The sequence below is a fragment of the Notamacropus eugenii genome, chromosome 1, assembly GCF_028372415.1.
Source record: "Notamacropus eugenii isolate mMacEug1 chromosome 1, mMacEug1.pri_v2, whole genome shotgun sequence".
Classification (NCBI taxonomy): domain Eukaryota; kingdom Metazoa; phylum Chordata; class Mammalia; order Diprotodontia; family Macropodidae; genus Notamacropus; species Notamacropus eugenii.
In genome coordinates, this window is record NC_092872.1 from 368,304,466 (window position 1) to 368,330,552 (window position 26,087).

Consider the following 26,087-nt stretch of genomic DNA (forward strand, 5'->3'; position numbering starts at 1 on the left):
ATTGCTTTGGGATATAGATGTAGCTGTGGTATTTCTGAAAGGGTATGCACAGTTTTATTACCCTTTATTTTTATGGTTCCAAATTGTTCCCCGAGAATAGTTGGACCAGTCCATAACTCCATCAGCAGTGAATTAATATGCCTGTTTTTCTACATATTCTAGAGCATTTGTCATTTTCATTTTCTGTCATATTACCCAATCTGATAGGTGTGAGGTGGTACCTCAGAGTTGATTTAATTTGCATTCCTCTAGTCAATAATGATTTAGAGCATTTTTTCAGGTGACTATTGATAGCTTTGATTTCTTCTTCTTGAAGAGTACTTGTTCCTTTGACCATTTATCAATTGGAGAACGACTCTTATTTTTACAAATTTGACTCAGTTCCTTATATATTTGAGAAATGAGGACTTTATTAGAGAAACTTACTGTAAAAAAAATTTCCCCCCAGGTTGTTCCACTCCTTCTAATTTTAGCTGAACTGGTTTTGTTTGTGCAAACATTTCCTAATTTCATTATCCATTATACTTCCCATGATCCCTCCTCTCCCTCCCTCTCTCGTTTGATCTCATTTGTTCTCGTTTGATCATACACTGTTCCCTTATCCATAGATTTGATTAATCAAATCTTCCACATCCCCTTAATTTGCTTTTAATATTACCCTTTATGTCTAAATCATATACCCATTTTGAAACCATCTTGGTATATGGTCTGAGATGCTGGTTTATGCCTAGTTTCTGCCAAACTGCTTTCCAGTTTTTGTCGCAATTTTTGTCAGTTATTGAATTCTTGCCCCAAAAGCTTGGATCTTTGGGTTTATGAAACTCTAGATTACTATGGTCATTTACTACTGTGTATTGTGAACCTAATCTATTCCACTGATCTACCACCCTATTCTTACCCAGTGCCACATTGTTTTGATGATTACCGATTTGTGATATAGTTTGACTTCTAGGTGACCTTCCTTCATTACCCCTCAAATGATTCCCTTGATATTCTTGACCAAAACTTATCTCTTTCAAGAAGTTTTCTCTTTTCCCACATGTAATTTCCCATCTTTCCCTCAACCTTTAATAATAATTTGTTTTGCTGTATCTAAAACATATTTTAAAATGTAGCTGAATTTCTGTGTATTATAGTGATCACCTAAATACCATGCAAACAGGGACAGGGATAAAGTCTTGTCTAAGCTTTAGATCTCCTCATTGTTAGATGGCAGGTGCTTAAGAAAAGTTGGCAAAAGTGGATTTGTTAGTATAGTCACTAGGCCTTTTCTATGAAAATATGAAGGGAAAAAAATCAATATTTTACTTGGATAAACTCCTGTTTGAAGAATCTATTTCTTGACTGTCATTTACCCTTGGGTATTATTGAAATAATGTTCTTTCATTGCTTCTGAACTTTAGATCTTCAATATCAAATTTCCAACACTACATTGTCATGTGTGCCTTTCTTCTTTAGACCTGAAACTTCAGATTTGGCTTTGATACATCTCCTGATAATTCTTTTAAAAGTGATGTTAACTACTTCCCTTCAGCCACTTGAATTCAGTGAGATATTGCTTTTCATTCATTGTGTGCTCTTAGTTTTGACTGTAGAGACTTTCTTTGTCATTTGTAAATTTAATTATCTAAGAACAAAAGAATATCTTCTTATCATTAAGCTTTTTGAAGAATAATTTATTGATCAGAATAGTAAATTTCATAAGAATACCTTTAGTAATATAGTAAATATCTTTAGGAAAAACAGAAAGACTCATTGCTTTTAAGAAAATTCTTTTGTTTAAATGGTTACATTTAACTTCACACCAAAACTCCCTCCTTTTGATGGTCAAAGGATATTGGCTATTTTGTCAGATCAGGCCCACCTAGATTGTCAATAAGCATCTAATGATTGATCAGGATTATGATTTCCATTTCTCATATGTTGCATGTGTCATCTTCCACAGGTCTCTTTAATTCCCTAAGGTTCCTTATTTGGGTGAAAGAAATATTGATGCTTAATAATTCTAAGAATATTGAAGGTATAGGGATTTTCTTCATCAATTGCCAATGTACTGGACAACTCTGTTAATTTTATGAGAATACTAAATTTGAGTATCTGATACTCAATATGTATTTGTACTCATGACATTATATTAGAAATATTATTTGTACTCATTTATTTGTATTCATGTTATTATATTAAATATATTATTTTTTAAAATTGGCAGGAGATGACATGACACTCCTGTAACTAATTTCTTTCTCATAAGAAGTTTCAGTTGCATTTTTTATGTATTCATAAAGAAAGTAGTAATTTAATTATAATATCAAGGTAAACAATGACCATTTCAATAATGAAGATGATCAGGGATTGGAAGGAAAAAAAAGTAGCTTCAATGAATTAGTGAAAATTAAAAAGCAAAAATATTTCATTCACTGGAACCATGACTATGAAAAAGTCTTATTGGGGACCTGGGAAACTAAACTAAGGGCACAGGACTTAGTTGCTTTCCTGATGGTTAGTGGGATCCTCACGAGCAGAGAACTAGATTTTGCCATAGTCTTAGAGCACACCCTGTTACTAACTCTTTGGGTGATCCTCAGCACATTTTCTAGATCACTCATAAACAACTTAGCATTGTCTAAGGACCTTTAAATACTTTATTTCCCCCTAAGGCAATAAAGAATTAGAACTATTATCATATATTCCTTGTCTTTAAAGTATGTGCTGAATGCTTACTCTAAAGAAAGGTTATGTGCTAAACAGAGATAAGCATACAAAAATGACTGATAAACTAGCTGACATCAAGGAAGAATTAGACTAATAATTCAGAGAAGGTTCATAAATAACTAGACAAAGAGACTATGAAATAAATGATTGAAAAACGTATGATGTGTTATAATAATTCAGAGAAGATATCATTTGAATGAGACTTTGAAGAATAAAGAGAATTTTTGTACGCAGAAATAAAGGAGAAAGGAAATTGTTTATGGAATGAAGTTTTCTATTAAATAATGCAGGGAGATCAAGGAGAATTGCTACTAAAAACTAATCAATTTCTTGGATAATTAAATCAAAATATATTTTAAAAGAAAATCATCCAAGTGATGTTGGAAATTGTATAAATAACAATTAGAATGTAAGTTTTCCCCCCCCAAAATTGCAATCTATTAATGTAATTGGGGTGGGAAACTTCCAGTTAGAGAAGGCCTTCTGTTATGAAGATCAGCAGTTATTCTTCAGCTAAGGGTCTTTAAAGAGTTGCCTGGGAGCATTGAGAATATTTAAGTTACTGCCCCAAGGACACACAGCCACCATGTATCAGATGCATGACTGGAGTCTAGGTTTTTCTGACTCCGTGGCTGGCTCCTGGGATATGTTGCTTATTGGTATTTAACATTCCCCATAAACACTTCTCTTTTCCTTTTTTAACCATTGCTGTTGAGGGTACCACCATTCCCCTAGTTCCTCGGGCTTGCAACATAGATGTCATCCTTGACGCCACACTCTTTAACCACCAATATCCACTTTTTGCTGAGACCTGTTGATTTTGACTTCTTAACATCTCTTGAATGGACCACCTTTTCTTCTCTTACACTCCCAAACACCCTGGTGCAGGCTTTCATCACCTCATGCCTGGACAATTGCAATAGTCTCATTGATAGATTTGCCTGCCAAAAGTCTTTCTACTCATCCTCCATGCAACTGGCAAAGTGATCTTCCTTAAGTGTAGGTCTGAACATGCCACCCTTAGGAAACCCCAGTGGTTCACTGTCATCTCCAGAATTGAGTATAAAATCCTCTGATTAGCATACAAAGCTCTTGATAAGTTGCTCCTCTACTTTTCTAGTCATCTTATACCTCACATAACCCTTCAACCTCTCTCCTTCTCAAATACTCAGCAATCCAGTGACATTGACCTCCTTGTTGTTCCTCAAACAAGATACTCCATCTCTTAACTCTGGACATTTTCTCTGGTTGCCCTATAATGTGGAGTTTTCTCCCTACTCTTCTCCATCTCTTGGATTCTCTAGCTTTCTGCAGGTCCTACCTAAAATCCCAACTCCTACAAGAAACCTTCCCAAATCTTCCTTAGTTCTATGCCTTTCTTTTGTTGATTATTTCCAATTTATCTTGAATATAATCTCTTCATAAGTACTTGTTGGCATGTTGTCTTCTCCAATTGACCTTGAGAAGGTGGCCTTCTCTTTCTTTGTATCCTAAGTGTTTTGCATAGTGCCTGGCACACAGTGGCACTTAATATTTATTGACTCAATATATAAAAATGCACCATAAATATTTTACAATGCAAGATTATATTATTGACTTTCTTATGCTCCTTTAAAGTTTACAAATGGATTTTCTCGACCAACTAGCATTATTGTTCCCAATTAAGCTGTGAAGAAACAGATTCTGAAAGGGTACATGGTTTGCCACAGTAAGTAACCTTCCGGAATCAGACCCAAGCTTTCTGACTCTTCTTACTCTCCCATCCAGCACTCTTCTAGAGTCTCTGTTTAGTGTTCTAAAACGTGCAATTTTCCACTTCTACAGCAGCAAGTACTAAACTCATTTTTTTCCTTAATACATTAATCTCTTTCTGAAAATTTAAAATTGAGTCCAATATAAAAGAACCAAAGCATCATTTCCTTCATAGTAAAGCAGCAGAAACAGTCACAATGAAGGTATCCTTTCTTCGACGGAAAAACTATTGTTTTGTGCTGCAAGAGCTAGCAAAACTCAAAAAATGAAAAACAATGTTTCTGAAACAAAATTAAATGCTGGGCAAAATATGAGCTACTTTTTTACACCATAAAGAAAATAAATGACTTACGCTTTGGTGCCACATGATGTCGCTGTCGACCACAGAATATGGCTAAACACTCGCTTTTGGGTCTTGAAAAAGAGGCTCCGTTTTTGTCGTTAAATGATGCAAAACAATGGCGGATGCTGCAGAATAAGACTGGAGAAACGGACACCCATATTCACCCTTATCCCAACATTTGAGCAACCCTTCGGAATAAAGCGAAGAGTGTTTGCGATGGTGTTTTCCTGGGGCGGTGTCTTGGGAGCCCAGCAGTTGCTGCTCTTATTTCTGCTGCACATATCCTGGGAGGTAGGGAGAGGCCAGGTCCATTACTCCGTGCCGGAAGAAGCGAAACACGGTACGTTCGTGGGACGAATCGCGCAGGACCTGGGTCTGGAGGTCGGGGAGCTGGTGTCCAGACTGTTCCGGGTGGTGTCCAAGGGTCGCAGCGATTACTTGGAGGTAAATGTGCAGAATGGCATTTTGTTTGTGAATTCGCGCATCGACCGGGAGGATCTGTGCGGTCGAAACCCGGTTTGTAGCATCCACCTGGAGGTGATCGTGGAGAAAGCGCTGCAGGTTTTCCATGTGGAGGTGGAGATCAAGGACATTAATGACAACCCGCCCTTGTTCCCAGTGCAAGAACAAAAGCTGTTCCTTTACGAATCCCGATTGCCGGACTCTAGGTTTCCTCTAGAGGGAGCCTCTGACCCAGATATTGGCTCTAATGCCTTACTTACTTACAGGCTCAGTGCCAATGATTACTTTATTCTAGAAGTAAGATCAAAGAATGACCAAAGTAAATTGGTGGAACTTGTGCTTAAAAAGCCGCTAGACAGAGAGGAAATTCCTGAACATCACTTAATACTGACAGCCACAGATGGGGGCAAACCTGAACTCACGGGCACAGTGCAGCTGCTCATCACAGTCCTGGATGTAAACGATAACGCCCCCACTTTTGAACGATCCGAATACGAAGTGAAGATATTAGAAAATGCAGCCAGTGGAACCTTAGTGATCAGACTGAATGCCTCCGATGCGGACGAGGGCACTAATCGGGAGATTTTATACTCTTTCAACAGTCTCTCTCCACCTGTGATTAATGAGAAGTTTCATATAAATTCAGATACAGGAGAAATTTTAATTCAAGGACATTTGGATTTTGAAGATGTTAATTCCTATGAAATTCGAGTTGATGCGACAGACAAAGGAAATCCCCCAATGACTGGTCATTGCACGATTCTGGTGGAAGTCTTGGACGCCAATGATAACACCCCCAATATCGCAGTGACGTCGTTGTCGCTGCCAGTCAGAGAGGATGCCCCTTCAGGGACAGTCATTGCCTCAATCCGGGTGTCTGACCGAGACTCTGGTGCCAACGGGCAGGTGACTTGCTCACTGTCACCCCCTGGGCCCTTCACGCTGGTGTCCACCTTCCGAAATTACTACTCACTGGTGCTGGAGGGTTCTGTGGACCGCGAGAGAGTGCCGTCCTATGAGCTTGTGGTGACTGCGAGGGACGGCGGGAAGCCAGCCCTTTGGGCCACTGCCAGCGTGTCTGTGGCCATCGGAGACGTGAACGATAACGCGCCTGCCTTCGAGCAGCCTGTGTACACTGTATTTGTGAAGGAGAACAACCCACCAGGCAGTCACATCTTCACAGTGTCCGCGTCTGACCCCGATGCCCAAGAGAATGCGCTGGTGTCTTACTCACTGGTGGAGCGGCGGGTTGGGGAGCGTCCTCTGTCGAGCTACGTGTCTGTGCACTCGGAGAGCGGCAAAGTGTACGCCTTACAGCCCCTGGACCACGAGGAGCTGGAGCTGCTGCAGTTCTGGGTCAGCGCCCGGGACGCAGGCTTCCCTCCGCTGGGCAGTAATGTGAGCCTGCAAGTGTTTATTCTAGATGAAAACGACAACTCTCCCGTGGTTCTGCCCCCGCACTCAGGGTCTGGAGCAGGTGGGGTCCGGGTAACCGAGTTGATGTCCCAGTCGATGACAGCGGGCCACGTGGTGGCCAAGATCCGGGCAATTGACGCGGATTCTGGTTACAATGCGTGGCTGTCTTACGAGTTGCAGCCCGAGTCGGGCGTTGGTCGCAGCCCCTTTCGGGTGGGGCTGTACACTGGTGAGATCAGCCTAACACGGGCTCTGGAGGAATCGGACGGGCCGAGGCAGACGCTGCTGGTACTGGTGAAAGATCATGGAGAACCAGCCCTGTCCACCACAGCCACTGTTTGTGTCTCAATGGTGGAGAATGGACAGACTTCCAAGACTTTTTCAGGGACTTCCCGGATGTCGGCAAAGGCTGGTGTGGGAAAAGAGACAACGCTGGTGGATGTGAATGTGTATTTGATCATCGCCATCTGCTCAGTGTCCAGCCTGTTGGTGCTGAGTCTCCTGTTGTATGTGGCACTTCGGTGCTCCTCGCCTCCACAGGCCTCGTGTGGGCCTGGCAAGCCTACATTGGTGTGCTCCAGTGAAATGGGGAGTTGGTCTTATTCCCAGCAGCGGCGGCAGGTATGCTCTGGAGAAGGGGCGGCCAAGAACGACCTCATGGCCTTCAGCCCTAACCTCCCTCCGTGTCCTGTTTCTGGGGAAAGAGGCCAGAAGCAGGAGGCTGACTTGGATAGCTCAGGGAAGGTAGGTGACTATTGATTGTACGTTTTAATTTTTGTTTAGTGGCAAAGTGCTGTTTCCCCCCAAATATTCAGCAATTCTTGGGAGTTAATCTTTTTACTTTAGAATTTTTATTTCTCTCTCCTCAAATTATGCTTTCCATTTCTTAAGTACCCTGACAGCATTCCTTAAATGATTGTCTTTCCTCTTCCATCTCCTCCTCCTTCATCTTCTCCTTATTCACATTCTCCTTCCTCTTAAGTCTGTCCCTTCATTGTCAATGTTTTTATTTGTCTTTTACTTACAACAGCATGAAAATGGTTACACTTTTCAGTAGAATTCTTCATTTGACTTTTTCTCATTACATCTCTTTCGTATAAAAAAACTAAACGAAACGAAATCACCCACATAATTATTTTGTACCATATATATCATTAGTGTGAATGATGTTTCTTTTTTCATGTCTAAGTTCTCATTTTTATTGTTCCGGAATACATTCCATTTCTTTGATGGGCACAATCAATGTTTGGTTAGTAATCTTTAAAGATATGTAGTTGCTTTGTATTAATAGCATTAAATAGCCACTGTGAATGATGCTTTATAAAGCAGACAATCATCTAAGTTATAGCTAGCCAGTATTTATATATCATTTTAAGGTTTGCAAAATATTTTGTATACATTATGGGATTTGATCTTCACAACTACTTTGTGAGGTAAGTGCTATTATGTTCATTTCACAAATATGGCAAAAGCTCTGAGTTGTTTTATGACTTTTCATCCAATTCTTGGAGTTCCTTATTGCTCTATCAGTTACAGGTTTATGAAATTCTGGGTTTTACTTGATTTTTGTCCCTCTCATCTCATTCATGTATTTTATGAGTACTTTTGTTGATTGAGTTCAAAAGATTTTAGAAAGTGATATCTGATTCACACTCAAGTAAACAAAAATTAGAGGAATCTCCAGCATAGAAGAATCATAGACCTAAGGGAGCTTAGTGTCATTTCTGTGAATCACAAAACCTGTTTTGGTGGAAATATGGAAATTCTGGGTTCGGTAGCAACAAAGATTAGTCTCTTCAATCTTCTTTGCTTGGTCTTTGAAAGCCAACACTAGTGGAGCAGGGCAGCCCAATGACTGTTCCCTGGCAGGTGGAAAGGACTTCTTGGGAAGATATAACCTGTTGGAACAGTAGCTGTGGCATCCTGTTGGTTTTTAGCAAAGAGAAATCTAGCCCATGGGCCACTCCTCACACCTGCATCTATCCCCGCTTCCATTCCTCATTACCACCCAAGGTGCGGTCTAATCCAAGTCTGATCCACAACTTCTGGACTAGGGGAACATCTCCTTTAGCAAAACGATCCACAAGAGCATTTGACAGGAAAAAACCCTCAGACTGGACATCAACAAGATCTTATGACAGCTGAATGTATATGATATTCACACAGGCATAAATAATTTCAGAAAATGAGATCCTGAAGATGATGGCTTGTCTTTAGAATTGTGAAAATCAGTGGAGAGTTTTTATTCTTAGTAATGCATATCCAATTTCTATAAGGCAAACTCACAATACCACTCTATCATTTATACTTTTTAGTAAATAATAACTTTTGCTTGGCATTCAACGTACTGATTTCTTTCAAGTTCAAATTCTGCTGTTTTCTAAACATTTTATGTCACAAGGACTCAGGGAAAATTTCATGGAGTTTATCCAAAATAAAAGGAAGAGGAAGCCTAGTGATGTTTGGGGGTATTTTCCTGAGTGTTAAACATATCCCTGAGGTAGATTTGTTCCATGTGCAGGTGAATACTTTGGTATCTTCAAAACAAGCCAATAAAATTTGTAGAACAGGTGAAAATTCAACAAGAGGAGTCTAGCACAAACTCTCAGCCTCCACTTTTGGAACATATGTCATAATAAGAAAGAGATCCTTGCTTATTTCATGCATGTTGTTAAGGATAAAAAAATATACTTGGACTAGAAATCAGAATCACAAATAGCTGAAATGAAAATGAGTCAGATTGTAATGAAATTAATTATAAAATTTAATGGTACATTTGGGATGATTAAGACTTAAATTCTTCTGTACTTTTAAAAAAATACAACCGATGGTAGAAATAAAAGTTTGGTTAAGTTGTTTAATGAGAATTTATTAAGCCACTACTCTGTATAACATCCTATGTGATCAAGAGTAGTGTGTGGTAATGCTTTAACATTTGTGCAGAAAGTTTCCTCCAAGACTGATTTGAGAAAAGAATTGAACACTCTCTGACTGTGACAGTCTATTATGGTGCAGCAGATTACGGAACTAAATACTTTTTTTTCAGGGAACATTAGACCTAATGTAGTTAGGTCAAGTAACAAGTAAAATAAATTGATAACTGACCCAGATTCAGATGTCATTATGTTGGGACTTAGCAGTACATATGAAAGAAGCAGCAGTTGAGAAAGAACATACTTGAGCAGAGAAATTTGTAGCTACATGCAGCCTATCCAAGGCCTCAAATCTTTCATTTCTCACAAGCTTGGCAGTTCCCTTGAGTCTGATAACACATCCATTTGACACCATTAAAATCAGTTTCTACATCACCAGTACAGGCCTTGCTTGGAGTAGTCACTCATATAAGTGTCCGTTGGTTCATTACACATCCAGCTACCATGGGAATGTATTACCTTACTTAGAAGTCTTTGCATTTTTAAAGAGAAGCATTGAAAGTACATTTTAAAATATAACTGAACATCATTTATGTTTGAAACAGAAATGTAAATCACTGAGCAGTCTCAAGGCACTGGAACTACATATCTTCTGTTTGGCCAAGGAGTTTGCTCCTAAAGTAATCTGGCTAGGGTTATAGTAAATCATGATGTGGTTTAGAGGAAAGAGCATTGGATAAGGAATTAGATTTGAGTTGAACTTTGTGAAATTACTAGTTCTGTAATCTTATGTAAATTACTTAACTTCTCTTATCTATAATATGGAAAAATGAAATTTGTACTTCTTATCCCCTAGGATTATTGTGAGACTAAACTAAGCTAAGGGATGAATTATGTTAGAGAGCAAGAAGTGATGACTTTGGAATTAGAGAATCTGCTTTTGAAAACCAGATCTGTGACTTTCTTCCTGTGTAACCTTGGGCAAGTCACTTTGTTTGGGCTTCTCATCTGTAAAATAAGATATCTGACTAAATAACTTCCAAAGTCCTGGACCTCTAAACCTATGTATCATCTTACAAAGGCAAAAAGCTTTTTAAATAATGAAGAATGATATAAAAGTCATAATTTTATTATCTTTAATTTTAGAAGATTGTAAGGCAGTACTAGGACTCCGAGACCCATGGAGGAAGGCAAAAAGGGGATGTTGTAGGTGCTGAAGAGAAGTTTCACTCATTTCAGGATTTTTCTTATAGGGGTGATATCCTGTGCCTCTGTTAGTAATATGACTTTTTCTTCAAGCCCCAGTGGGTTTCATCTGCCATTCTATGCAGAGATAGGAAGATAGAGAGAAAGCTCTCTTCTTTTGAGGAGTGATTGCAATTACTATTTCTGGCTAGGTAATATTTTGACTTTTATATTTCCTTTCACTTCAGGGACTTTTTTCTACATCATGGGGGGGCAGTTCTGGTCTTAGAGTCAAGAAAGCCTGGGTTCAAGTCCTGCCCATGACACATGCAGGTTTTGTAATACAGGGCAGATCATTTAATTTCTCAGTGCTTCTCAGAACTGTAAGACTATCAGCTGCAGAAGAAGTGCTAATCTCCTTGGCTAGAGGGGATTTACTCATAAGGTATTCTGTAAATCAATGAAACAGCATATCCAGGGGAAGAGGACAATTTCAAATTTTCCCAGATGAAGTAGCTGAGAACTAGAGAAATTCAGGTGTCAAAAATTTTGTTCTATAAGCGCTGTTAGACTAAGACACCTTTTAAGAGGTATTATCACCCAAACAGCATTAAATAAGATTTTTTATGTTTAAAATCAAAGTGACAGTCTTTTTTGTTTGTTTGAACATGTAGAAGAAAAATGAATTGATTTATAAAAATGTGACTTGCTTCCCATGTGAGGTATAATCATTGGAAAAAAGTTTTTCATTCTGAGCTATAATTTCTTTATAGAAAAGGAATAAGCATTTTTCAACCCTAGCTGAGGCAATATAGGGAGGAAAGGACATTTTATTTTTACAATAGCAACTTTCTAGAGCAAGTGGGAGGAAATGTGACTTAATCAAGAGAAACTTGGCTGTGAAATCAGGAAGGCCTGGGTTTAAGAAAATAATGGTGAAATCTGACTGATATGTCAAGGAAGGACATTTTCTATTCAAATGGCTAAAAATCGACAGCAAATAAAAGGAATATAAAAAAATAGAAACGGATACAATACTACAATAGAATACTTATTTCCCAGAATTCAAGCAGAAAAATATCTATTATCTTGTATGAATATTATGAAACTTTATAGGTGACAATATATGAGAAGGAAATTATAATATTTTCTTGGATTTTATATGAAAATAATATTGTAAGATGAAAAGATAATTTCAAGAGTTTTACTTGACATAAAATAAACAACAGCATATTTTAAAGACAATGAAAATGAATAGAAAAACCTAAGAAGACTGAAGAAATAAAGCCTGCAGCAAATAAATCGCGATAGTACTTACAAATTGGACCACATGATGTCGCCATACACCGCAAAGTGGGTTTTTAAACAAAGAAGAACCACTTTCTCCCCAGTGTAGGAAAGAAGCTCATTCAGTAGCTGCTTCAGAGAAAACGAAAGGGGCCAGAAAGGAAAAAAAATTGGGTTTAAAGATTCACACAGCATTCCCAAAGATGATGCTCATTTCGAGTCATAAATAGTGACATAATTCCAGAAGAAAGAATTTGCGATGGGATTTTCCGGGCGAGGTGGCCTGAGGCTTTTGCACTGTCTTCTCTTCTACTCAGCCTGGCAGGTGGGGAGCGGCCAGGTCCACTACTCGGTGACAGAGGAAGCGAAACACGGTACGTTCGTGGGTCGTATCGCGCAGGATTTGGGTCTGGAGGTCGGGGAGCTTGTTTCTAGGCTGTTCCGGATGGTATCTTCCGACCGTAGGGACTACCTGGAGGTAAACCTTCAGAATGGCATTTTGTTTGTGAATTCGCGGATTGACCGTGAAAAGCTGTGCGGCCGCAGTCCAGTTTGTAGCATCCACCTGGAGGTGATCGTGGAGAAACCGCTGCAGGTTTTCCACGTGGAGGTGGAGATCAAGGACATTAATGACAACCCGCCTGTGTTCTCCGTATCACAAAAGAATCTGTTTATTTCTGAATCCAGCCCACTAGACTCTAGGTTTCCACTAGAGGGCGCATCGGATGCAGATATTGGAGTGAATGCTGTTCTCACCTATAAGCTAAGCCCCAATGATTTTTTCACTCTAGATATACAAAACAATGATGAGCAAATTAAACCTCTCGGAGTAGTATTAAAGAAACCTCTAGACAGAGAAGAAACTCCCGAACTGCACTTGTTGCTTACAGCCACTGACGGGGGCAAACCAGAGCTTACTGGAACAGTTCAGCTACGGATCACAGTGTTGGATGTGAACGATAATGCCCCTAAATTCAACAAAAAAATCTATAAAGTTAAATTGGCAGAAAATTCATTAAACGGGACAACGGTAATAAAAGTAACTGCCTCAGATATGGACGAAGGAACAAACAGCCAAATTATTTACTCATTTGAGAGTGATGTCCCCCCAAATGTACTATCTAAATTCTCAGTAGATCCGATGGATGGAGACATCAGAGTGATCGGACAAATAGACTTCGAAGAAAGTAAATCATATCAAATCCAGGTAGAGGCGACCGATAAAGGAATTCCCAAGATGGCGGGTCACTGCACGATCTTGGTCGAAGTGATGGACACTAATGATAATGCTCCCGAAGTGGTAGTGAAGTCACTGTCGCTCCCCGTCCCAGAAGACTCTCCGTCAGGCACAGTCATCGCTCTCATCAGCGTGTCAGACAGAGACTCTGGCGCCAATGGGCAGGTCACTTGCTCTCTGTCACCCCCAGGGCCTTTCACGCTGGTGTCCACCTTCAGAAATTACTATTCGCTGATACTAGAGGGTTCTGTGGACCGCGAGAGTGTGCCGGCTTACGAGTTAGTGGTGACTGCGAGGGATTCAGGGTCGCCAGTCCTTTGGGCCACTGCCAGCGTGTCCGTGGCCATTGCCGACGTAAACGACAATGCACCTGCCTTCGAGCAGCCTATGTATACAGTGTTTGTGAAGGAGAACAACCCGCCGGGCTGTCACATTTTCACAGTGTCGGCCTTGGACCTAGATGCGCAAGAGAACGCCCTGGTGTCTTACTCGCTAGTGGAACGACGGGTTGGGGAGCGTCCTCTGTCGAGCTACGTGTCTGTGCACTCGGAGAGCGGCAAAGTGTACGCCTTACAGCCCCTGGACCACGAGGAGCTGGAGCTGCTGCAGTTCCAGGTGAACGCTCGAGACGCGGGCTTCCCTCCTCTGGGTAGCAACGTGAGCCTGCAGGTGTTTGTTCTGGACGAGAACGACAATACTCCGGTTGTGCTGCCGCCTCACGCTGGCGTTAGTCCGGTAACCGAGATGGTGTCACAGTCAGCTGCTGTGGGCCATGTAGTGGCGAAGATCCGGGCTGTGGATGCAGATTCAGGGTACAACGCATGGCTGTCTTATGAGCAGCTGCCAGAGATGGGCGTTGGGCGCAGCCCTTTCCGAGTGGGTCTGTACACGGGAGAGATCAGTACTACTCGAGTCCTGGAGGAGACGGATGGGCCGAGGCAGATGTTGCTGGTGCTGGTAAAAGACCACGGGGAGCCCCCTCTGTCAGCCACTGCCACTCTGAGTATATCTGTTGTGGAGAGCGGGCAGGCGCTTAAGGCTTCCTCTGGTGTGTCCAGGTCAGTGGCTAGAGCAGGGAAAGAGGCAATGGCTCTGGATGTGAATGTTTATCTAATAATCGCCATCTGCTCAGTATCTAGTCTGCTGGTGCTGAGTCTTTTGCTGTACGTAGCATTGCGGTGTTCCACGCCCCAAAAGGATGTTTATGGGCCCGGAAAGCCCACGCTGGTGTGCTCCAGTGAGGTTGGAAGCTGGTCCTATTCCCAGCAGCGACGGCAGAAGGTTTGCTCTGGAGAGGCAGGTGCCAAAAGTGACTTTATGGCCTTCAGCCCAAACCTCCCTCCGTGTTCTGGCCCAGCAGACAGTGCGGAGCAGCAGGTAGTGGGGCAGGATCATTCTGCCAAGGTGGGTCCTAGAATTTCTTATAGATTATTCAACTTTATATTTGATTGTAGGAGCTATTTCTCTCAAAAATTATTTGCGTCTTTTGGCCCCATTTTCTTCATTTGTTAATTCCCCTCCATTCTTGGCTCCTTAAATTAAATTTGTTATTTCAGAAAACTTTCCCTGGGAGACCAAATAGTTAATTCCTCTTTGTTTTAATTTTGGAACATTGAGTGATATTTTTATTTGCATTTGTTTGCATTACGAATAATAGCTAATGTACATAGGACTTACAGGTTTGCTAAACACTTTTATGTATATTATCTCATTCTTTCCTCAGAACTCTAATATATCAAACTGCTCCCCATACAGTAAGGAATAATATAGTGCAGAAAAATCAGTCAATTTAAATTTTAATTATAAAATATTTGTTATAAATAATTCTCTTGAGTAATTTTTATAATGCATTTTTAAGTTTTCTCATTGAACATTTTTAATGGCTTTTATAATTTTGATAGGGAAAATCATTCTTCGTATATCTTTTAAAAGGAAAATGCATTTTCTTTTATAAAGTCAATCATTAAGCATTCTCCTGGCAGAGCACTCTACCTAGTGACTTGCTTCACACCTAGTGTTTCCTGAAATAGGATTTCCTTGGGAAAATCTCCTGTGTTGGTTAGTTGTTACCAGATTTGACCTTTGAATTTCTTTATATTTATGAATTGCTCAGTGGTTAGGGGGAATTTAACTCCTAGTAATAATCACTCTGCTCTGTGAGGCAAAAGTATTTTAAAACCTTTTCATTATTGAGTATCTACCATATCGTAAATGATGTATCTGTATCTGATACTTTCAGAATTCCTTTCTCTATAGTTAATTCTGGTAAAGTTTTGGATGAAAACCTGCAGTAACTGAGATGCATCACAAGCTTTCTTGGTAGAAAGAACATTAAATACCCTTATTCAATTTTAAAGGAGGATCCCATGTCAGAGGACAAAATTATTTTCACTTGTGGAATTTCTTGCTGAACAAATGAAAGTAGCTTTAGTAGCATTCTTTACTTGTGTATGAACTCATTAGTTCCTGAAGTGGAGTTTCTTCAAAATCTTGGATAGAAGAAGCAAGGCTTTATTCTTGGTAAAACAAAGCAATTCAGTGGTTGGTAAGCTAACCTACCAATACCACTCTATCACTTATGCTTTTCTGCATGTGGTTATTACTCTCACTTTACAGTAGTTGCTCCTTTGACTAAAGGAATGTATACCAGGCATCTGATGTCAGAAATCTTCAGGAAATTTTCCTATCTTCTTCTTAACTTTTTCTTGGATAGATGATTTGTTAATTGAAGATTTCACTCAGTTTTCCTTGACTTCTTAAGATTTTTGGTCATCTTGCCTTGCTGTGCTCAGGAGAAGAAAATCAGAAAGATCACAGTGAAGTTTATGCACCAGCATTTGTTGTAAAGCATGGAGAAGTAGAGAAATTTCATTGAGCGCTTGAAAATCTTTCTGGGACAGAGACATACATGCAGACACACAGAGAGAGACAGAGACAGAGTTAAAGAGAGGGAGAGGAAGAGGGAGAGAGAGAAATAGAAGAAAAGGGAGAGATAAAAGGAGAAGAGAGAGGGTGATGAGGACAGGAAAGACTCTTCCTGGGGGAGGGAGAGAAAGAGAGAGAGAGAGAGAGAGAGAGAGAGAGAGAGAGAGAGAGAGAGAGAGAGAGAGAGAGAGAGGCTGAGGAACTGGGGAGATTAACCAAAATATTTTGGAAAAAGTATTTCAGGGTTAAGAAATAAAAAAGGCCAATATTTTGTAGACTCTTATGAAGGTTCCCTGCAAGAAGAAAGTGAGCAGTCCCTGAAAAAGGCGAGCACCAAAAAATGAAATTGGTTGTCCATTTGCTTTACTCCAGATCTGTGATTTCAATGGAGAAGGGAACCTCCCTCCAGATATGCAGATCTCCAATTTGTGTATAATCTGTCTAGGGAAATGAGAGATTAAATGACTTGCTCAAGGTCCCTCAACTTTCATATATCAGAGATAGGATTGTATTTTAACAAATAGGATTACTGCTTACTCTCTTAAAGTCATTTCCAAAGCAATTTTATGTTCATAATTAGAACATAAATTGTTTCATGCAAGAAGGAATAAAGATAAAGGGAAAAGATACTGTTTGCAATGAACAAAGTGGTTATCTGATTTATCTGGTAAATTGATAAAAGTATAGATAGTTACTATCACCATTAGAGAAATTTAACTGATATAAAGCAGTCATCACATCATAGAGGTCCATGGAATCCATTAGCCATGTAATTCAAGGAACAGAATCTTAATACCAAGCAGTGTTTCCAAGAATGGAAAACATCAGTTTAAAGTAGAAACTAATTTGCGGCCCATTAAGGAAGATGATTACTGCAGCCTTGCCTCCCCGAACAGTGAGAGATAAAATGGGCCTTTTAAAAACTTGGCTGAGATGCTACTAAGGTGTATCTTACCAACCATATTTATAGATGAAACTGGAAGATGAATAACAAATATTGTGTAAAATAGAGCTTATTTGTTAGTGTAGGACCTCTTCTGAATTACCCAAACAACTGGGTGCCTTGAGGGACTGACCTCCTAGGTTTAAAGAACTTTAGGGAAACACACTCCTATAAATATAGCTTGCAGTTCTTTGCCAGGTCACCTTTAATAATCAAAATAGCATGAACAATCATAATGACTCCTTCTCACCATAAATGTGAGGCAAACTCTCCCCCAGATAAACACAGTGCTGGAGGGAAATGTGGGCATAAACACTGAATATCCTAGTAAGGAGACACACATATAGGGACCATTTTCGCCAAAGCAACTCAAGCATCTAACATTTACAGGCCTTGAAGTCTTCTTTCTTTTCATTGTATCCTCATATTGCTCTGTAAGTGTATTATCTCTCCTGGGCAGGTCACTCAGGTGAGCTCCCTGGGCTTCCTTCTTTCTGTAGTTGAACTTGACCCTCTATATCTTAATCTAGATCTCTCTATACCTAATTCTCTGTTGAGCATAATTCTTCTACTGGGCAAGTTGCTCTGTTAGGAAAACCATGAGGGCAGGGAAGAGAGAGAAATCCCTTCATTCTGGAAGAGAAGAGCAAAGGAAAAGAATAATTTCCTTTCAAGAGCTGGTTGCTTCCTTCATATATAGTTTTCTTTTTGATTGTCATAGATCACTGGCTTCACTAAAGAAATTGCCCCCCCCAGTCTAAAGTTCTAGAGAAAAACATTTGCTGAGCATTTGTTTCTTGTATTTAAGGTCACTCAACATGTGGCCTATCTTTCAGTCAAACAATGGCTAATTGCCCTATAATTCCAGCAAATGAAGTAGTAAATCTTTACCAGATGAGAATGGGCCACTCCCAGGTTCAAGTCCTTTTTAATCTGCAAATGGATCATTTAGCATGTGAAGCCACTCAAAATTTCATACTCTTTACAAGCCAAAATGAAACCACTTAAAGTCTGAAGCAGGGAAGACTTTAATAGATCGTTATCATTATTTAATAGATAATAAATAATAGATCATTATATACCTTATGTACCATGATTTCCTCAAGTGGGTTGGCATCCCCCAAACATTAGCATTTCCATAACAGTATATTTTATTTATCAATGGCAGTGAATCTCCTAAATTTGGACTCTAAACCTCAGTACTCAATTTGCTATGAGAAAATCCATCTTACAGGGTTGTTCTGATCAAATGAGATAATTTATGTAAAGCATTTTATATGTATATCTGGGGTTGAAAGGAAGATAAATTCCTAGAGAATTGATGGAACAGAAAATAATACACATGGAGAGAACTGATGCTGGAAGTGACAGCATTTTGACAGCATTAAGGGACTGAATTTCAAATATCTTGGAGAAGAGAGAGAATATAAAAAAAAAACCATGAAAAATATCACAAACAATATTTTTCTCTCCAATCCATTCTCATAATCCCCAGTCGAGAAAATATGTCTTATTGCTGCTCTATTTACCTGCCTTTGTGCTTTTAGTCTTTATTTTTTTTTAAATAGATAAACTGTGCCTGTTATTTTTATATGACATTTCAGTCATAACATTCACTGTAGAGATTACAGTATCTCTTTATTATATATGGTGTATGAAATTGTATGTATGTATAAACATCTTAAATTCTCCTTGGTATTTGAGCCTCTCCTTGATTCTACCTTATTGAATTATTTTTTAGTTCAATTATTTGCACCCATGTTCCTTCTTCAATTATGTTATAACATGCTGAGATTAAGTTCAAAACACTTTTTGAGGCAGTTTGACTAAAAACCAATGAAACAAAAATCAGAGTACCCTATAGAAAAGCAAAGGGAAAGTAAAATATGAGGTAACAACTCTACTTAACTTTGGTGAACAAGCAAATAAAACTTCCTCCAAAACCTCAAAACATTTGAATGAGGACATGAACACATTTTGGGATCTGCAGAAACCAAGACAAACTTATCTTTAGCCTTTGTTTTTCAATATCTTTAAAGTCAGACTCCCTTGTTTTCTGAGATCATGAGGCTATTCACCATAGCTTTTCACCTCTCTCAGGTCTTGTTCTGTTTGATCTAACCTATCTTGGTCCAAGACTGCAAAATCCCTAATATACTTCCTCTAGTCTGGCTTTGGGCACAGGTCAAGTATGAAGTTGCTTAGGTTGTGTGATGTAAGGAGTATTTAGAAGCTCTCTGCTTCCGAACATGACTCTCACTTGGATATATACAATAAATCAAATTACAGAAGTAACAATTCATATGTTTGTGTTAAAGCATTGCCAATTCTGGAAATCTTAGAAAATGTAAATGTTAGTAAGTAGAGTAACTTTAAATCAGCACTATCAATATTGTAACAACAATTATTGTATAAATTGGCTTTATCAGATCAGCAGGCAGCATCGGACCACCAACTTCCAGGGTGAAATTGATACAGTGTTTAGGGGAGAAAAAGTAGAGCAAAGAGAATATGAAATGATGAAGACAAAACTTCTGTGGTTCTGCATTAGTAAAATGGTTTTTCCTTCAAAGCAGTGGACACTTGCTTTCATTAAGTACATAGACATATATAGTTCCTGAGATCGCTGAGGCAATGTATGTATTTCATATTTTTGGATGGAAAATAATTTGACATGTTTAATATTCATGTTTAATATATCTTAAATTTATATTCCTTAAAAAGTATTCTGTCCTGATTACTGCTTTTAGACTCTAATGTAATGATAAAAGGTCGAAATACCTCCTCTGAGGCTCAGTTTTCTCATCTGTAATAGGAGAACTAAATGACCCCTGACTTTTCTCAGTTCTAAATTTGATTCTTTGTAGGATTAATTACTTGGAAGATGAGTAATCAAAGTACTTTGATAGAACTGGAGTTAGTGGCTGCTTTTATCAGTAATTTGAGTTGATTTTCATAACTTACCTCTTCTCTATACTTCTTATAGAAAGAAATCTTTCAAGCCAACAATGGGGCCAATTTTCAGTGGAGACTTAGTTATAATAATAATAGCTAATATTGATATAGTGCCTACTATGTGCTAAGGTTCTGTTCTAAGCACTTTACATATCTTATTTCCCCTTATCACAACAACTCTAGGAAGGAGGTGCTATTAGAATCTTCATTTTACAGATAAGAAAACTAAGGCAAACAAATTAAATGACTTTCCAAGGATCACAGAGTGAATAAATGTCTGAGGCCAGATTTTAGAGCTTCATAATGCTTTATCTATTGTGTCACATAGCTTCTCCAACCTTTTCCAAGAAAATCCAAAAGAATGAGTTTGCCCTTTGAAGTCATGAATGTTTTCCCTTTTGGAACTTAGTTGCTTCTGTAGACTGTGCATTTGGGTGTGAATTTCCTGCCTGCCTTTTACTCAAAATATTGTTGATAAAGTTTTAATTCGTTAGTGATTAAAAAACAATTCAGTTACAACTGACTGGCTCTGCACAAGTGTATAACATCACCACTACCACCACCAACACAGTAATAATTATAATTCATATTTATATGGTATTGTAAGGTTTGCCCCATTCTTTACATACATTATCTCATTTTGTTTGGATTCATGGTTAATGTTAGGACTCTGTAGATATTAAACATACAAGAGAATTACATAACCTCAGTTATAGATAGAACCAAATGTCCTTTTAAAGTACAAGGCAAAAATGTACTTATCTTTTGGACAAGAGAAATCTTAGATTTTCTCTATTTCAATAGTTCAAGTCTGAATAGGGGATTTCAGCTTTGGAATATGTTGGACCAGCAAGCACTTAGAGTGCCCAAAGAATTATTTTTCCATTAGAGGTGATAACCTTGGTATTGAGTAAATTAGTGGACAGATTTCAAAATAAAGGGATGAATTTTGTGTGTATAAAGGATAGATGATTTTTTTTTGACAAAGATGAAAGTAATAATAGGTTAAATTATTTCTCAGTTACCATTTCTTTCTGCTCAGCAAGAGAATGAAGGAGTTCTCTTTCCTCATGGAAGGGACAGATAGCAGGAATTGAAACATTCTTTTGAATTTAGTAATGCTGCCTAACATATATAGATAGCCGATAGTATGGGAACAACAATTACCATCTTGAATAAGAGGCACGGCAAAGGACATAAGAGAGGAACAAAACTACTAAATAGCAATTTGCAGAGGTCAGTGATAAGTTTCTCTAATGATCAATAAACTAAGACAGTATGTAGGCATATTGAGGCTTAGTCTACAGATTTTCAAATTTACAGTAATATCGTGAAACGTTGAGCTTTTGCATTATAAAAGGATATTTTCCACACAAATGGAAATGTGTAGTGTGATTGAAAAAGTCAGTCAACTAGAATTTATATCTTAAGAGCCTACTATGTATGTCAAGCACTGTGCTAAGCCCTGGAAGAATAAGGACTAATAGAACTTCAGTCTGTGAAATACCCATCCAACAATAATGATAATTCAAAGAATCCATGCAGGAAAAACAGTTTCATTAGTCTCGTATATGTAGTTTGGAAACTTGAAAGTACAATTAAGTGAAAACTACATAATTATGTATTTTTTCCTGATATTTGTATTTCAAACAACATTGTGCCTGGAAGAGCAATTTACAAAAGAAGACCATATTTAGAGTCTAAGTAGACTTATATTAACAAAATATGAGACCTTGAAAGGGTTCTTGAAGTGAACAAAGGAACACAAAGGAAATGAAGGTAATGGGACCTAAAAGAAGTGAATGAAAGAAATACAGTAACTCTATATTAATCACCATTATACTTACATATTAAGCCACATGATGTCGCTGTCCTCCACAAGGTGGATTTTCTAACAAAGGATGAACCGTGTTTCTCATCGGAATAGAAACAAGCTCATTCAATGGCTGATTCAGAACGAACGGCAACGTTCAACGAAGATAACAAGCCAAGAAAATTGGATTTAAAGAGAAGGTAGTTTTCCGAAGGAATTCTTGAAGTTGTGAATCATGAACCAGTGATTTATGAATCTAGAGAGAAAGGCTTTGCGATGGCGTTTTCCTGGAGAGGAGTCCTGGGAGCCCAGCAGTTGCTGCTGTTATTTCTGCTGCACACATCCTGGGAGGTGGGGAGCGGCCAGGTCCATTACTCGGTGCCGGAAGAAGCGAAACACGGTACGTTCGTGGGTCGTATCGCGCAGGACCTGGGCCTGGAGGTCGGGGAGCTGGTGTCGAGGCTGTTCCGGGTGGTGTCCAAGGATCGCAGAGACTACTTGGAGGTAAATGCGCAGAATGGCGTTTTGTTTGTGAATTCGCGGATCGATCGGGAGGAGCTGTGCGGTAGAAACCCGGTTTGTACCATCCACCTGGAGGTGATCGTGGAGAAACCGCTGCAGGTTTTTCATGTGGAGGTGGAGATCAAGGACATTAATGACAATCCTCCTGTGTTCTTGGTTAAGCAACAAAAATTATTTATTTTAGAATCCAGGCCTGTAGATTCTAGATTCCCACTAGGGGGCGCGTCTGATGCTGATATCGGAGCCAACGCAGAATTGTTATACAAGCTGTCTGGGAGTGAATATTTTACTTTGGATATAAATACAAATGAGGGAGAGACTAAATCCATAGAGTTAGTTTTGAAGAAATCTTTGGATAGAGAAGAAACTCCTGAGCACAACTTATTATTGACGGCCACAGATCAAGGCAAACCAGAACTAACGGGAACAGCACAGCTGCTGATCACCGTGTTGGACGCAAATGATAATGCCCCAGCATTCGATAAATCCATCTACAGTGTTAGATTACTCGAAAATATTCCTAATGGGACGCTAGTGATCAGATTGAACGCCTCTGATGCAGATGAAGGAGTAAATAAGGAAATACTATATCACTTTGGAAGTCTTATTCTAGCCAATGTAAGATCGAAATTTATCATCGACAGTAATACAGGAGAAATAAGAGTAAACGGAAATCTGGATTATGAAGAATGTAATTTATATGAAATCAAGGTTGAGGCTGTCGATAGAAGTTCTTTTCCATTAACAGGACATTGCAAAGTTATGGTGAAGTTACTAGACGTTAATGATAACGCTCCCCAGGTGTCTGTGACTTCCTTGTCTCTGCCAGTTCCGGAGGACGCCCTGCCAGGTACAGTCATCGCCCTCATTAGTGTTTTTGATCGAGATTCGGGAGCCAACGGACAAGTGACTTGTTCGCTGTCGCCCCCGGGGCCCTTCACGCTGGTGTCCACCTTCAGGAATTATTATTCGCTGGTGCTGGACAGTCCTGTTGACCGTGAGAGCGTATCAGCCTATGAGCTAGTAGTGACTGCGAGGGACGGTGGGACGCCAGAGCTTTGGGCCACCGCCAGCGTTTCTGTGGGAATTGGCGACGTAAACGACAATGCGCCTTCCTTCGAGCAACCTGTGTACACGGTGTTTGTGAAGGAGAACAACCCACCGGGCTGTCACATCTTTACTGTGTCTGCATCGGACCCAGATGCACAAGAGAATGCACGGGTGTCTTACTCACTAGTGGAGCGGCAGGTTGGGGAGCGTCCTCTGTCAAGCTACATGTCTGTGCACTCGGAGAGCGGGAAAGTGTACGCCTTGCAGCCTCTGGACCACGAGGAGCTGGAGCTGCTGCAGTTCCAGGTGAATGCCCGGGATTCGGGCTTCCCTCCACTGAGCAGCAACGTGAGTCTGCAGGTGTTCGTGCTGGACGAGAATGACAATGCGCCGGCTGTACTGCCGCCTCATGCTGGCATTAGCCCAGTGACAGAGCTGGTGTCACAGTCTGTGGCCGTGGGCCACGTGGTGGCGAAGATCAGGGCTGTGGATGCGGATTCAGGGTACAATGCCTGGCTGTCTTATGAGCTGATGCCAGAGGTGGGCTTTGGGCGCAGCCCTTTCCGTGTGGGTCTGTACACTGGCGAGATTAGCACCACGCGTGCCCTAGAGGATTCGGATGCATCGAGGCACATCCTACTGGTATTAGTAAAGGACCACGGAAAGCCTGTGCTGTCAGCCACAGCAACTTTGAGTCTGTCACTGGTGGAGAACGGGCAGACGTTCAAAACTTCATCTACTGCTTCTGGTGTCCTAGGAAAGACTGGTATGGGAAAGGAGACAGCGCTGGTGGATGTGAATGTTTATCTGATCATAGCCATCTGCTCGGTGTCTAGTTTATTCGTGCTGAGTCTGTTACTTTATGTGGCTCTTCGATGCTCTGCGGCCCCGAAGGGTGTGTGTGGTCCTGGGAAGCCCACACTGGTATGCTCCGGTGAGGTTGGGAGCTTGTCTTATTCTCAGCAGAAGCGGCAGAATGTGTATTCCTGGGATGGAGTGACCAAGAATGATCTCATGGCCTTCAGTCCCAATTTCCCCCAGCCTCCTGGTTCTAGGGAAGGAGGTCAAACCCAGGAAGTTGTGATGGAGCATTCCGGAAAGGTGAGTCCAAATACCTATCTCTTAGCAACCATTTAATAATAATTTTAAAATTTCCCCAAGACAGTTAGCATTATATAATACTTACTATGTGCTAGGCGCTTTACAAATATCTCTTTGATCTTCACAACTGCATAGCCCCATGGCCTTTTCGACTTTCACTCCTCCTTCCAAATCCCATTATAGGAAGCTTGTTTAGTATCATTTCAATCAAATAGTCTTGATAAAATTTAGCTTTTTTTTTTTTTTAGCAATTCAATTTTTAAAAATTAGTTATTTGTGGTTAAAAATTTCTCATTTAACAAGGATAATAACTGAGGGTAGCAATGACTAGTGAATTTCTGCTGATGTAGCTGCCTTGACTAATCTTATTTATACTGGATTTATGCTCAGAAATCAGCTGTGATTCCCTATTGCCTATGGAATCTGGTTTAAAATTTTTCTGCTGGGCATTTAATGACCTCTGCAATAATGCAACACCCGAGTTTTCTATTTTTAAAAATTAAGTTCCGCCATGTACTCTAATCTAGTTTTCTGAATATCCCACAAAACCACAACTTTTCTTGCTGTCTTTTTTAACTATTGAATTCTTATCCATTTTTAAATGCCTAACTCAAATGGCCTCTCCTTCATGATGTCTTTCCTAAAATTTTCCCCACTGTACTTTCTCAGGGATGCTCCATAGCACATTTGTAACTTTCTGAGAAACTTGTCATATATTACTTTTTTTTTTGGGTATATTATAGGTAGGCTTCTCTTAGAACATAAGTGCAGTGAGGGCAGGAACTAAGTATTGTCTAAATTTTGTACATCTCCCGGCATCCAGCACCATTCTCTGCATATCATAGTTTCTTAACAAGTATTTGTTTAATTTAATAATAAGCAGTCTTCTTTCAGTGAAAGTAGAGCTAAAAATGTACTTATACAAGCACTAGTTTATTGAATTTGCATCCTGGCAATGACGTATCTACCCAAAATGCAGGAATGGGCTCTATCTTTTTTTTTTTTTTCAGTTTTAGGAGAGATATTATGTCTATAGCATCACATTTCCAACATGGCCTATCAAACCTGACTTTCTTTCCACTACGTTAAACTTTGGGCTAAAATTTTGATTTCACTCATCGTCTAGTTCTTTTTTCAAATAAGCTTTTTTCAAATAACTCTTCTGATTACATCATGATAGTTACATCATCATAGTTATTCCGAGTACCTTCCTCTATAATTTCTTTTTATTAAGTTATTTACTACTTACATTGTATCTTTTTTTTTTTTTGTTTAGTGACTCATTTCCTCCCACATTCTTTTGTGCTTGGATCCTTGGTTGAGGTGCTGTCATTATGAAGTTTTCTTCTTAGATGTCTTTTCAAAATGGAATTTGGGTGAGAAGTAAAAGACAAATACTATTTCTTATTTAGAGATGGTGACATTCTGAGGAAATATGTGGACTGAAATCACTATTGAAATGGTATGATGAAAGTTGCCCATTCCACTAAATTCTGAAATCTTCTTGTTTC

General features: G+C 39.5%; 2 protein-coding genes and 1 pseudogene across 3 annotated transcripts in view; all 3 read left to right on the forward strand.

Annotated features, from left to right (window-relative positions):
- Nucleotides 1-4,203: 4,203 nt before the first annotated feature.
- LOC140518404 (protocadherin alpha-8-like) overlaps nt 4,204-26,087 on the forward strand; it is a 184,215-nt gene continuing 162,331 nt past the window's right edge. Inside the window, exon 1 of one of the 2 annotated variants that reach the window (XM_072630548.1) lies at nt 4,204-7,429. In XM_072630548.1, the coding sequence (XP_072486649.1) occupies nt 4,910-7,429 (2,520 nt within the window). In that variant the 5' untranslated portion in view covers nt 4,204-4,909. The remainder of the gene's footprint in view (nt 7,430-26,087) is intronic. The other variant, XM_072630543.1, reaches the window with a different exon arrangement.
- LOC140518405 (protocadherin alpha-3 pseudogene) lies at nt 12,097-14,789 on the forward strand (annotated as a pseudogene).
- LOC140518403 (protocadherin alpha-5-like) lies at nt 16,483-24,729 on the forward strand. The gene has a single exon (XM_072630542.1). It carries the CDS (start codon nt 22,180-22,182, stop codon nt 24,610-24,612), a length of 2,433 nt encoding a protein of 810 aa, XP_072486643.1. The 5' UTR covers nt 16,483-22,179; the 3' UTR covers nt 24,613-24,729.

Bases quoted from the DNA above. Each gene is read 5' to 3' on its own strand.
- LOC140518403 (XM_072630542.1), top strand. From the start codon at position 22,180: ATGGCGTTTTCCTGGAGAGGAGTCCTGGGAGCCCAGCAGTTGCTGCTG.